General features: G+C 36.8%; 1 protein-coding gene across 1 annotated transcript in view; it reads right to left on the bottom strand.

The window, feature by feature from the left end:
- The window catches only part of gpc3 (glypican 3), a 216,746-nt gene extending 207,747 nt beyond the window's left edge, over positions 1 to 8,999 (bottom strand). The window contains exon 1 of the mRNA XM_051650296.1: positions 8,498 to 8,999. Within this exon, the coding sequence (XP_051506256.1) occupies positions 8,498 to 8,654 (157 nt within the window). The 5' untranslated portion in view covers positions 8,655 to 8,999. The remainder of the gene's footprint in view (positions 1 to 8,497) is intronic.
- Between the last annotated feature and the right edge of the window lie 6,494 nt (positions 9,000 to 15,493).

Consider the following 15,493-nt stretch of genomic DNA (forward strand, 5'->3'; position numbering starts at 1 on the left):
TGTGTTAATTTGATGTTTTAAGTTGTGTAATTATGTATAACAGATGTTTAAATTGTGTTGTGTTAATTTGATGTTTTAAGTCGAGTTTAATTATGTATAACAGATGTTTAAATTGCGTTGTGTTAATTTGATGTTATTGTAAATTGGTATATGTCTCATCACTGTCACGACTGCTATGTTGATCGGAACTGCACCCAAGAATTTCACACACCATTGCACTTGTGTATATGGCTGTGTGACAATAAAGTGATTTGATTTGATTTTTTGACAAGTTATTACTGGCGTTCCACAAGGCTCAGTTTTGGGCCCTCTTCTATTTATTATTAATTTACTGCCTCTTGGTCATATATTTAGGAAACTTGGTGTCCATTTTCACTGCTATGCTGACGACACCCAGCTCGACCTATCCTCCAAGCCACGTCTTCCCTTCCTCCACTCTCTCTGTCCAGCTGTTTAGCTGAAATTTAAAAAACGGTTCTCATCTATTTTTCTCAAATTGTGGTAAAACCAAAATCCCCCTTGTAGGCACCAAATCTAATTTGGCAAAAACTGACAGTTTTTCTGTGACTATCGATCAGTCCACTGCTTCTCCTTCTTCACAGGTTAAGAGTCTGGGTGTCGTCCTTGATAACACCTTATCCTTTGAAGCCCATGTTAATAACATAACTCACTCTGCATACTTTCATTTACGTAATATTAATCGTCTTCGCCCCTCTCTAACATTGAACAGCACTGCCATTCTCATTCATGCTCTGGTTACATCACGTATTTATTACTGCAATGCTCTCCTCTCTGGTCTTCCTTCCAAACTTCTTCATAAACTTCAGATGGTCCAGAACTCAGCTGCACGAATAATTTCTAGAACCCCCTCTAATGAACACATTTCACCTGTTCTTCAACATTTGCATTGGCTTCCGGTTAAGTACCAAATTGATTTTAAAATCTTGCTTCTTACCTACAAGGCCTTAAATAATCTTACGCCTTCATATCTCTCCGATCTTTTTCATATCTATACACCTACTCGTACCCTCAGATCTTCCTCGTCAACTCTTCTTGTTATACCATGTATTCGTCTAAACACTATGTGGTCTAGAGCCTTTAGTTATACTGCCCCTCACTTATGGAATTCCCTTCCTCTGGATATTCGTAACAGTGATAGTCTTCATACTTTTAAATATTGTCTTAAAACTCACCTATTTAAACAGGCCTTTTTATGACTGTGCATGCATTGAGTTCGTACTTTGTATCTTCCGATGTCTTATTGTATATCATAGTATTGTTTGCTTAATGTTGTTATTGTTGATGCTTTCAAGGATGACTTTTTTGTGTTCTGTTTGTAAGGTGACCTTGAGTGTCGTAAAAGGTGGCTATAAATAAAATGTATTATTATTATTATTATTATGTATTAAACAAAGACGAAAGTGATTCAATCATAAAATAATACAAGACACCTTGAGTATTATTATTATTATTATCTTTACATTTATAATTGTCTTTAGTTCTTAATTTGTAGGCCATTAGTGATTTTTCAAATGCTGTCGTTGACAGATGCTTTTGTGATGGCATGGGGCCGTTGGAGACGGTAAATGTTTGGATTTGGGGAGGTGATTATATTTAAGATGGTTTTTTTTTTCCGCTAAAAGTGCAATTTGAATTTAGAAATGTCTTTACATTTTTCGTGTTTCAATAAATTAATTAAATTTTAAAGCAAAATCAATAAAGCAAAAATATTCACTGACCCTCGGCAGGGGGGTTGACAATATAATCGGATATCAAGACATTTAAGGCAATTATCGTTAAAATATATTTTTTTACATATAGCCCAGCCCAAAAGGGAAGTGAACTTTTTCATGAACAATTGTTAAATGAAGTAATTTTATGGAGACCCGCACAAACACGTGTACTCAATTCCATATTGCAACATGTTACCTATTAATTGTTGCATATTTGTTTGTTTTTGTGTTTTTGAGTAGTCTATGGGCATAATAAACATTTTATTGAAAAGCTTTGCTTTTTGAAAATAGTAAATCATTAGTTTGTCCTATGGCTCTTTCAAAAAAATGCATCGACCAAAAATTAAAAAATTGGCTCCTTAGTGAAAAAAGGTTACCGACCCCTGTTTTAAAGTTATGACAATTGTTGCACTGTGGGGCCCGTTGTCATGACTAACAGTCTATAGAAATTTCTTTTTTTTTTTTTTCAACACAGAAATTTGAAATTGAGCCAGAAAATGAAACCAATGAGCCAGTGTGTTGTTGTGTGGTGTGTTGTGGGCCGGATTTGTTGGGCCGCTCTGTGCCAGAAAGTCCAGGGCCACTTTTTAGTCCCTTTTCAGCCCCTGGCCCCCTCACAACAAAAAATAAATTGACGTATACTTCCCTAGGCACAGATCAATGCGAAGTAGAGGGTGCATCCACATCTGTAACTGTTGTCACCTTGTACTTTTCACTGGCAGCAATTTTTCTCAGTGTGCACTTGCGTCTTTCAAGAGTTTATCGTAAAATGCAGAGCAGTCCAGTCCAAAATTAAGACGTACAAAAAGCATTGCCTTCATGACTGTCGAGTCAAGATTTATCTGGTGTCTATGCTGCATTCATACAGATGCAGTTGTCCCAGGCAGGCATAAACAAACTCGTCGACCTTGACTAAGACTCCGAAGTTGATGGTCTTGCTCTTCAGCTCACGAAAAAAGTCTGTCCATCTCTCAGACACAGCTGTCTTGTTCATGTTCCACTCAGTGATGCGACGAGCGACAATGTTTTTCACACAAGCCCACTCATCAAAGAGCGTGGGTTTGTCAATCAAACTGAGAGAGGGAATTCTGGAGTAGATGTGTTCGAGGCTGCTCTGAATGTCTTTCCACTCTGGGATGTCTCTCAGTAGGGCCCACTCAAGTTTTCTGTGTTCCCCAATGAGCGGCTCCAATTTTGGTGGTAATCCACCGATGCTGAATAAAAGTTTCAGACTTCATGAAAGAAATCGTCTGCTTGCATGTCACCAGCTTCAACCAGGGCATCCAACTGCTTTTTAATGTCAGAGGGTATGAATGATTCCTCCAGCCTGGCCTGCAAGACTTTTCTCAGGTCATGAATGTGCAAAGCCACTTCTGTGGCTGATATGTGGTCTTGCTCTACAATCTACAGTGCACGGTTAAAAGTGGCTGTTTACTTGAGTGCAAAGCCAATCCAAAGTTTATTGCAAGGATCTCTGAAAATGTCTCTTAGAAACTTTGGGCATTTTTCCTGAGAAAGAAAGTATGCACTCAGACCACTGAAAATGTGTAGTATTCTTTCAAGAGCTGGACCAAGAGAGAGGAAATGTGTGTTGCCATGCTGCAGTAATTTCTGATAGTCCAGCTGCACAAAAGCGAGTACGTTGCATATGACAGCTTCAGATTTGGTGCGGGAAGAAGAAAATTTAGGATCATACAATTTCTTGATCAATTTCACAGTGCAGTCAGCATACCGAAAGCTATGGCTGTGCACAACAGAATGATAAGCAAAAAGTCCATCACTTGCGTGCACTTTGTCAGAGTCAGAACTTTGCTTCCCAAAAAAATCGCTAACAATTCATGTGGCACACTTACTTTTAGCAGCATCCACATGCTTTTTTGTATGAACATGCTGCGCGATGTCAGTGCGGCCTCCATGGGTGATGGAAAAGCGAGCTACACAAATCTCACACCTCACTTTATTAGGCTCTGTCTGATATTCCTTTTTTAGAAATTTAAACTATTTTTGAAGATCCTTATTAAATGTACATGCACACTTCCTTGACATTTTTCCAACCGCAATTTCATAGTTCTATTTCATAGTCCAAAATATCAGTTCACTAACTGGACGTCTATTGATAGGGGATTGTGATTGGATAGTTGAATCCAGTCATGTACTTCAAATAACACGTGTGATTTTATTGGTTTTACAAGCCGAATGCTTGGCTACCTTTGATTAGAATACTCACGTGACTGAAAAAGTCAAATGGGCGATAGAGAAATTTTAGGAGAGGGGAAATATGGGACAAAACACGATTTTTTCAGAATAAGTCGGGACACTAGAACATGTGCTTAAATACGGGACTGTCCCGGAAAAAAACGGGATGTCTGGCCACCCTATTTAATAATCAATACATCATAAATAACAAAAAATATTAATATGTTCAAATATACCATCTACTCATTTTCCAGCAACAATAAAAAACATCCAGCTTTGAAAATCCCGCCACTGAATTGAGCCAAGAGGTCAGTTCTATTTACCTGTTTCATGTGATATCCTTATATGACCTCACTGCCATATACTGTACAGTATATGACCAAAACTCCACATACTGTACCTTATGTGTGCTGCACTGTGGGATGCCACAAAAGTCAACAAAACTTGTTTCTGTTTATAAAGCTTAATGAAGTGATACTGCTGTTTATGTACCAGAGCCAAAATCACAAAGTCAACCAGTGATGAAGGGGGAGAGCAGCGATTAAACACTTAAATGTATAATAACACAGCCGTGTAAGATGTGTGATGATTGTAACCTATTGTATAAAAAGCACTATAACGTCACTATACAGTATATATTTAATTGTAGGCTATGCAGTATACAAACATTAGTCATTAAACAACACATAAGATTTTGAAGCACAGAATTTATTCACGCCACCAGATTACAATGTAAAAATAGTCATATTTACACAGCAAGTTGATATGGAAAATGCTGGTTATTTTTTAATTAACTGCATTAACTACACTACAAAAGAGACAACACATGCATGACAACATAAACAAAACACAATAGTAATAATTAATAATTTGCATAGGTTTGTTTGCCTGGGTTGCTTTCTGTGTTCTCTTTATGAGCTAAAAGCAGATCTTACTTTCATACAGGCAGGATCATCACAGACGTTTAGTAATAAAGTGACTGAGTCAGACCAGAAAACAACACAAACATTTGTAACTCCTTAATGAGAGATGTTTACGGTGATATACCACTGGGTGTGTGAGCTCGCCGGTCACACGTCAGACTGGCCGGCGTACGGAGATGAATCGTGAATAAAATATATTTTAATGTCTGTTAAAGTCAAATCTGGTAACATTTCTGATGACTTCAGACATGTACACACTTTTCCTGGCACTTGTTATGTATCAAAAGCAACATTTGGATGCTTTTATTGATGTTGTTTCAAGGATGTTTCTCCATTCTCCACTGTTGCTTCTTTATGCTGATGGTCACAAATATGGCCACAGTGATGAAAATGTGTCGTTGTGTGTGAAACGTCATGACGCCATTACTGCGTCAGTACTGAACATGTGCAGATCGTCCCAGTTTCACAAAGCAATCCGATCAAGTGTTTACATGGCAAAAATGATCTTTTCAAACAGATTAGAAAAGATTTACACCACCCCTTACAATCCGAATGAAATTTAAATCGGATGTGGCCAATTTATTCCGATTGACGTGGTTACGATAATGTTTTATTCGGATTGAGCTTCTAGTCCGATCACAAACGGATTACCAGGGCCCATGTAAACACAGTTTATGAGGCATGAAAGAGACTGAAACTGATCCAACAGTATTCACTGTTTCTCTCACAGACAAGCTGGACTTCTCTCATGTGTTTGGATCTAGGGCCGGGCAAAAATATAAATTTTCTACTTAATCTCCATTTGTACGTTCCCAATGTCGATTCTTAAAATGTGAAGATCGCTCTTTCTTTCTATCTGCAATCCCCAACAATCAGATGTGCGTAAATACTAACCATTTGCTAAAAAAAAAAAAAAAAAAAATGTCTGTGATTAGCAACTGACTGGTAATTTTTTAGATTTAACTCACCAGTGTTTGAGTGGTGTAACGGCGAAGAAGTTCAGCACAGAGGTATTTTCACTGCGTGCTGACAGTAAAAGTTTTGACTCTTTCTGTGTAATGTGAGTCCAAAGAGTAGATCTAAGCAAAACATTTGTTGTTTAATAATGTCTCTTTTAATATCCTTTCTGTACTCTACAGTCATTTATCAAAAACAACAAAAGAAACATTTAATTCAAATCACACATTGCATGCATGCTGTAAAGAAGCCATTGGACCAAACAAACACTACTGTCAAAGTCCCTGCCACAGTTCTTAAAGAGACAGTACCATTTTAGCACTTGTTCTACATATCAAAATAAATACTTGTAAATAGTACTAATTAAGCATGTAAACAACAAACATGTAACAATATACTGTATATATGCAATATAATATATGCAATTTCAATACATCATATTTATTGATGTAATACATGGACTATATTTAAAAAAAAAAAAAAAAAAGGCTAAAATGTCACCAAAATGATGAAAAACTAATGATAAAATAACATTTGTAAAATGTTTACAGTATGTCTGTAATTTAACAAGTTAGAAGGTTCCCTTGTATAATTAATAACAGCATTAGCTGAAAGAGAATTTCTTTCGTACTGTATGTAAGCAAAATGGACATTATAACTGAAATATACCCAAATTAATTGAAATTATTCAATTAAGCGAATTAAGCGAAATCGCTTCATGACATGTGTATCGCAATATGTATAGTGATCAGGTGATACCCAGCCCTAGGTTAAAATGTGTTTTAATTTCTGTGAGAAGGCAAAAGACTGAGAATACCACTCTGTGCCTTGTCCTTAACCCAACTGCAATCCATTTAAATTGCAAATGTAAAATCTGCAAAAAATGTACAGCACTTTTGATTAAATGGAATTCTAGGATGGTCACTTTATTTTTCATGATCTGGATCAGGTTTTATGCTCATTTACTTGCAAGTCGAATTACTTGGCTTTAGATAGTCTTCTACATTCTTTATAACATGGCTCAAATTATTCAAATTATGTAATTAAACCTACTTTGTTGCTGTTTAATGCATATATGAGAACAGATTTGAGCAAATTGTTTATCAATAAATTTGATTCAGCAATGTAAAACTTTTTACATTACAGTTAATTTCATGAATATAACACATAAGGAACTCATAAAACTTGTATAGTCATTTAGGTTTGGCTATATAGTGTTCTTTTTGAGGCAGTTGCTCCCATTGGGGGAAAATAAAGAGATTCTTGCACATAAAGCATCCCAACAACAAAATGCAGTCACTGGGGAAAAGCAAAATCTTTTTCAGCAGATTTTTTTGTTGTGAGGGCCAAACAAATCCCACTGTCTCTGTTTTTTCCTATATACTCTCCAGTATCCAGTTGAGACAGAATTAAAGCTTGAAGCAGCTAAGGGGAGATGTTGAGTATTGAGCCAGTCATCTTTCCTGTCATTCATCTCAACTCATCTCCACAGCTCTCCAATGGGATATGTAGCAACCTCAATAAACACACTAACACAATTCGCCCTCGCAGCATGACAGGTAATTCACACTAAAGAAATACATTTACAGCTTTCCTCTGGCTTCTTCTACAGTCACTGCTTCCCTGAAAATGACAACCCACTCATGACACTTATTTAATCTGCAAATCTATTGATAGAGCCAGACATCAAACAGAAAGTGAAAATAATACCCACATGAAATAGAGATGAATAAATTACATATAAATATTGTTATTTTCTTGCTATGATTAAGCAGTTGCACTCTACTGAAAGTGGTTCTTTTAAATTAGCTTATGTATTATTACACTTATACAGAGTCAGACTACATATTTCAACAGCAATATGGCTCATCATATTAACCCTTGTGCGACCTTCGAGACATTTTTGTCTTTTAAAAAAAAATTTTTTTTTTTTTTTTAGCATTTTGTTCTATATAAAAAATATAAACAAACTGGCATTTAAAAGGTTATAATCCTAAAAATGAATGAATATTTGGTAGTTATGATCATGACTGATGTTGGTTAAAAAAAATGACTCATTGAAAGTGGAAAATAATGTTAATATATAATATTATTATGGCAGTTTTTCGACGTAGACATTTTTGTCCTCGAAGGACCTCTGATTAACTTTTTTTTATATTTACTGTATATAATAATTATAGGTTCTTAAACAACTTTTAAAAAGTGAGACTGTCATGTAAAATATCAAAAAGCCTTTTATTTTAGCTGCACAGTAAATATATTTCTGATGTAAAATGGTAACCTGCAATTGTTAGGCTACCTAAAGGAGCTATTAACCCTTACAGTTAGTTTTGTTGGTGTAACTTAATATATTTAGGTTGATTCTGTGATGTTAAATAATATTTTTGACTTAAATCAAACCAGTAATTTATGTTATCACATGAAGCACATTTTAGGTTAAACAAATTTCCTTCAGTGTATTGTAAATGTAATTAGAGTAGCCTATAGTTTCCAGTCATATACAAAGGGCGACAAACCACATAACACACAGTACGCCAAGTTTCAAAATAATTCTCTATATAAATAAAAGCTACAAGTTATCCAAGCACATCAAACTTCGAGAGCTATTTTTCGCACAAGATTCATTTTACGACAGTGTGTCAAACATAACTGCATACAGCTGAGGATGATCTGAATAGCTCGGTGTACCTGAGACTGGGTTTTCTGGGGTCCATTTCATTCCCGGGTACAAAAACTGAAACGACGAGCGCACTTCACGACAGTCCAGCACCTGGCTATTCGGTTGCGAGGACGGCAGTAACAGGACGCACAAAATCAGTGCACCTTTCAACTTCAGTCCAGTCATGATGAATCCAAATGTGATGAAAGACAGAAAAATATGGAGCAAAAACGCTTCCTCGCGATAGATTAAATACACAAAGGAAGAGCGTAGTAACAATCTGCGTTGCCTAAAGTGAAAGATTGCGATGTGTTGGACTGAGCGGTAGCATCACATGCGCTCTGTGAAAGTGAGGAGTCCTGTAGAGCTCTTGATCTCCACCTCCAAACTTCATGCTCACAAATCAAGGTCACATTTCCCTGTTTGAGGAGGGACTGCAGGATTTAGATGACCCCTTCCATTCTTCATAGGAACCGATTACAGAAGCAGCCCTTTAAGTTTTAAACTTTCATTCACACGAAAGTTGCGATAATTAAGACTGGAGGCGCGCTATCAATCATGTGCACAGCTGCTTTCGTGCTCACACGAAAATCAAGATCAAGTTCAACTGAAGGCTACTACAAGGCAACACAGATGCAAAAGGACTTTTTAATTCGGTGACGTCTTAAGGTTATTTCATTTATCAAAATAAAAAACATTGCATTAAAAATAATGCAGTTGGTATACATGTGATTATATGTGTATGGGACTGGCTTTTCGCTTAAGTGTAACATTATCTGCGTCTGATACATTTATTTTAATTTAAATATGCAGACCAAACAACACATACACTGTCACAATTCCAGTTATCTGCTGCCATCTGGTGTTTCTAAAGGTTATTACTACTCACAGTAACCAACAAATCTCTGAAACCAATTCCATTCTGCGAGGCAGTTTCGATTATTGGTTTTCATTATTTTATTGGGAATTTAATGCACTTTAAAGAGGCATGCTTACACATCCAAAAAAAAAAAAAAAAAGAGAGAGAAGGCACCGAAATCTAGCGGATTACAGATGGATACCGTGCAATTTTTATTAAAGATTCTGGCCATTATTAAAATTGCAAAGTCATCCACCCGAAAACAGCAAGACAAATATTTGCATGCAAGATCCACTGAAAACAGTATAAACGAAACAGCAAGTACACTTTATATTTAGGTGATCTAACATTAATTATAGAAAAACATGTTATTTTTGTTCATGAAATAATATGCGCATGTAATATTTTTACTATTATAACAACTTGTCTTGAATTACTTCATCACTGCAATTTACTAAATTATCTCAAAGGATAAGGACAGCATCTTAAACCTTTAAAGGGATAGTTTGCCCAAAAATGATATGTATGACTTTCTTTCTTCTGCAGAACACAAGCAAGATTTTTAGAATATCTCAGCCCAGTTGCAAGGCAATTGAAAGGGGTGCAAAACTTTCAAGCTCTAAAAAGCATGTAAAAACAGCATAAAAGTAACCCTTTTTTTCTCTCCCCTTTTCACCCCAATTTGGAATGCCCAATTCCCAGTGCGCTCTAGGTCCTTGTGGTTGCACAGTGACTCGACTCAATCCGGGTGGAGGATGACGAATCTCAGTTGCCTCCGCGTCTGAGATGTCAATCCACGCATCTTATCACGTGGCTTGTTGAGCGCGTTACCATGGAGACATAGCGCGTGTGGAGGCTTCACACTATTCTCCGCAGCATCCACGCACAACTCACCACGCACCCCACCAAGAGCGAGAACCACATTATAGTGACGACAAGGAGGTTACCCCATGTGACTCTACCCTCCCTAGCAACCGGGCCAATTTGGTTGCTTAGGAGACCTGGTTAGAGTCACTCAGCATGCCCTGGATTCGAACTAGCGACTCCAGGGGTGGTAGTAAGACTCCGGTGTTTTAATCCATTTCTTTTGAAGCGATCCATTTGGTTTTGGGTGAGAACAGACCAAAATGTAACTGAATTTTCACTATAAATTGGACCTACAGAGCTGAAATATTCTTTTAAAAATCTTTGTTTCTGTTCAGCAGAAGAAAGAAAGTCATACACATCTGGGATGTCATGAGGGTGAGTAAATGATGAGATAAATGTTTTATTTTTTTGGATGAACTAGCCCTTTAAGAATAAACAAATAACCATATTGCCTACTAAACATATGCATGTGTGTGCGTGTGGTCTGGAATATCATTTTGATTGTAGATGGTTATAGAAAAGCAGTTTTTTCCCTGGTGCAGTGAGTTTTGCATGGATTTGCACAGCATGTTGTAACAAGGCTGGATGCAATCCTGCAAAACTCACCGTCATCCCGCATAACAGGGCTGTTCCATCAGCATCAAGTGCAGCTCCGTGTGTCAGGCAGAAGGTGACCGGCAATACTTGAAGTGCAAACAATGCAGTAGATTTACTGGCACTACCTGCACTGTGAGCACTTTGGAACTGCCAGGACAAACCGCATAGATCACAGCAAAAAGCACATTCAAATTAAATTAGATTAATAACAGAACTGCTTCTGAACGTCAAGTGAAGTATTTGTTTTTGCTTGCAGGTGCTGAATGTACAGCTACTCCCGCCAAAAGGAGCATCTAGCGCAGTAGATACTAGACTACTTCACTAACTACACAAGATGCACCTTAGCAGGAGTGCCATGTTAAAATAAAGTTCATGGAATCAAAGTTCATGTCCTCCCTTGAAGGACCTCCGCTATAATACCTTTCTTTCAGGTAAATTCTTCAGTAATCTTCATAACACCTGAGAATAAAGAAGAAATAAATGATTAAAAGATAAAAAGAAATCTTATAATTATGTTTTAAAGAATAAATGGTTTATAAAAGAATTAGAACATTTAACAGATAAGTTATTGCTGACAGTTTCAAACAGGCCAGTATATGCTTTGAATCTGGTTTCGCGGTATTGGTGGTCCTCAGTGGCGCGCTTTGCTCGTTTTTCGCAGGGCCTCTTAAAATGGAGGATCTTCAAGTGAAGATGAAGAAGGCTCTTATCTACTGTTGTTAAATTAACAAACCTACAAAACTTCTACTGCCAAAAAGTAACCGCAAGTCGCATTTAAAAAGTATAGGCCCCTTCAATTCGTGTTTCTAAACATTTCTCAAACTTGCAAAAAGTGTTCTGTTGTTTTGAGACATGCGCAATAGGCCAAGACGAAACATTTCGAAGCCCAGACGTCCAGGATTGTCAGACCTCGGTGAAGATAAATATTCGTCTGAATGCACAACAATTTTGTCCATCAACTAAGCCTTGGGGTCGGTACCCGATCTTCTGCTTGTGTGGCCCATAATTTGTCCTATCAAGGGAACACACTGTCGTTTAATCGCAAACACTTCGACGATATAACATGTTTATTACTCCACGCTTTAAGCAAAGCTACTGTAAGGTTTTAAATATCTATTTTACACGAGAGTGAGTGTTTTCAAGAGGAAATGAACTCTTTGTTCAGGCGACATTTTTCAGGAGCTGGCAAAACAACAAAACTGGGTTAAGTGTGACGAAATGTTTGACTTTACCTTTGAGCTCCAATGACGGGCGTTTACATATATTTTCCATAACTAGTTTACCATTGGTTAAATACAGTCCAAGAGACTTAAACCACTACAATATCTCACCTGAGTTAAGGTTTAGTTAGACTGGCCCGTGGTATGGAAAAGTGTAGAGGAGCCACGTGAAATTCACCAATACATTCAATTGTGTGTTTACGTCCATAAACTAAAGAGTCAAAGATTTTGAGCTAAACACGTTCTTCTCGTTACTACAAAGTTATTAAACTCTGGATAAACTGAAAACAGGCTTCAGAATAATTTCATTTAGCAAGGTACGTGCAATGTGAACCCGTCTGAACAAAAGTGTTAATAACTAAATATGAATCCGCGAATCATCGGGCGTAATTTTTTCCTTTCCAAAAACAATCAGAACAGACTTACAGAATCATACACATTAAATGGTTTATATTTCTCTGATATAATCCCCCAAAATTGCTGCTACCATTTAGTTAAAAACGAATTTAAACTTACATGCGTGCTCAGTTAAGACAACCAAACACCTCCAAATACTATCTAAGCTCACAAAATTCCATTAATTGATCACTGTCCTCCAAACGGCTGCAGTGTGTGTGTATGCATACACGACATTGTCTGTTAGCTCCCCAGCTGCTCCACACACAAAGCCACCGACAAACATTGCTACAATCTCAAAGTTTCCATCCACAATCAGCTCTCGCCACAGTGCAGACCCACTCGTGAACTCTGGCCACGACGCCAATCAGTTGACGCGTTGAAGGCCTCCGCGGAACTTAATTTAGCGCGGAACCTCCAAGTTGTTTGGGATCATCAGGTTGGAGAAGGTTTACGAAAGAGGCGCGAACGTCTCGTCATGTGATGATGGGCCTCCCGAGCCGCCTCCTCCCCAACTCAACTCACTCAATCTCCCCACAACTCACATCCGCTCTCACCAGATTGACATAATTGCTCTGAGTGCTACTTTGTCTTTATTTGGCGCACAGACATTATAGAGCAATCAGACTAGTGCTTAGAATAAATCAGTGTATTAATAATGTCATAAATGTATTATTTTCTTCTTGACAAAACCTTTTAACTAGTTTAAGCCAGTAAATTCATGTAGGCTTGGCAGTGCCTGCTAAACAATCACAACAACCTCCTACAATGTGGGAGAGGAAAACATGTGAGATAATTTGTTGCATTGTTTTCCTTGCAAAGTAAATAAAAAGTGAGAAAGAAAGAAAATACATATAATTAATTTATAAGGAATTATCATATATTTAATATGAACTGTAACATTTACAAAAACCAAACTTCCTGTTACTCTAACAGCCTGGTTAAAGTTTTGTGTCAACTCTATTTAGAACAGACATTTTTGTATTAATAAAATAGTTCACATAACTTTTTGTCTTGGAGAATGAGGTGAAGGCGTTTTAAGGTCTCCAAAACTTACTGGGCAGATGATTCATGTTCTACCCTTGTCGCTACTCAAAACAGACGACAAAATGTTATGTCATGCATGTAATTGTAGAGCATCCATTTTTATTCTTGCGTGGGGGTGGAGGTGAAGTAAAGTCCTCAAAAAGTCTCTCTTTAAATCTGTCCTTACATTAGAAACAACTTGTAATACTGCAAACAATGGGATTGTCCTGGAATACTTCAAGACATAATATATACTTTAAAAGTTACCCAAACCTATTTTAAAGTGTGCAATGCTCTCTTTTTGGCTTAGCTGTCCCATAAATCCTGTGGCCGGAGAGACAGAAGGCTTCAATGAACTCTGACCCCAGTTCCCTCAACCCCCACTTCTCCACAGTGGGCTGTATGTGCACTATTGTATTAGGCTTCAAAGAGAATTTTTCCCTCAGCATTCTCGCATCATTTTATCCACAGGCTAGAATCATCTTGTGTGTTTATTGTTGAGTCTGTTTCTAAAAATTATACACAATAATTGTTCTAACATTCAAGTATTTTTTTTTTCAAAGACAGAGAAATTAATGTGTTTCTATGCAGATTTGAAATAAAATAATTATTAGACAGAGGCTATTTGCAATAAGTGCAAATAGTGACAGATGCTATTTTCACTAAGTGTAAAAAGCAACAAAAAACATCTTGTTTGCACTAAGTGTTTAAATACTAACATACAGTATAATGGCATCCCTGCAGCATTTTTATTGTGTTTATTTGGAGTCCCACAGACACCCTACACCAACCCCTACCCCTAACCCTACCTTATAAAAATGAACCATGGTTGTACTACAGTAACCATAGTATCACCATGGTATTTTTCTAGAAAAATCATAGTAACCACAAAATTAAACATGGTTACTATGAACTACTATTAACAACATGTTACTATAGTAACACCATGGTTAATACATCAGAACTATATAGTTTCCACCAAAACACATGGTTACTACAATATTACAACAGTAAAATTATGGTTAATTTTATCAGGATCAAATCCTTCTCTCAACGCCTTGGCCTTCACTGTGACCAAATCACTATGAGGAATTTCTTTGTCAAGGGGTGGGAATCGAACCTGGATCTCCAGCATGACAACACAAACACATACCATTGTTACACTCAGCTACTATAGCTGCACATAGGAGCGCAGTTTCTCTAAAAATCCTGTGTTTCCACAAGACATTTGGAGCGCAAATAGTCACTTAGTTATCCAATCTCTTAATCCACTAAATGCCTAACCCGTTAACCAGTTTAATGTCTCTGCCCCATCGAGAAAAATTCAAATCTGCCTGCCTTCATTTGATCAGCAGTTACCAAATAAATCTGTCGTGGCTGTCTTGAATTTGGTGAGCTATTTGCACTTAGTGTAAATAGACACTCCGTAATTATTAACCTTTTATAGATGACAATGCCCATTCCACTCTGTTTTAAACAACAGAAACACTCTGAGCATCCTCTTGAACTTTAACCTACATTCCCCCCACCCCAAGGCACAAAGAACAACATGTCCAAAAGTGGGAAAAGGATATAGTAAATATATTTCTGGATTTGATTTTGATATGATAGAGTAGGCTGACAAACAAAATAAACATGTAAGGGGCACTGACTTCAATATATGTAAAAAAAAAAATATATATATATATATATATAGGAATACATGCTGTAAAATGTAATTTGTAACATATTTCGTTACTCAAGGTCAGTAACGTATTCTAAATACTTTGGATTACTTCTTCAGCACTGGTAGATTTTTTTCACTTGTTTTGACTATAAAAACTCTGCCAGTACAGTAAGACAAAATACATGTTAAAAATACATTCTCTGAAAAACCTAAGTATCTTATGCAGTGTTGTTTCTAAAACAAGATAAATCAAATTAATCTTGTTTTAAGGATTTTTAGATATTTTTACAGGAAAACAATATAAAAATTATTATCAAGAATATGATTTTTGCCCTAATATCAAAGGTCTTACTAGAAAAAAAGAAATTATGATCCAACATAAATTTTCTTGATA

This window comes from Myxocyprinus asiaticus, chromosome 22, assembly GCF_019703515.2.
Source record: "Myxocyprinus asiaticus isolate MX2 ecotype Aquarium Trade chromosome 22, UBuf_Myxa_2, whole genome shotgun sequence".
Taxonomy (NCBI): Eukaryota; Metazoa; Chordata; class Actinopteri; order Cypriniformes; family Catostomidae; genus Myxocyprinus; species Myxocyprinus asiaticus.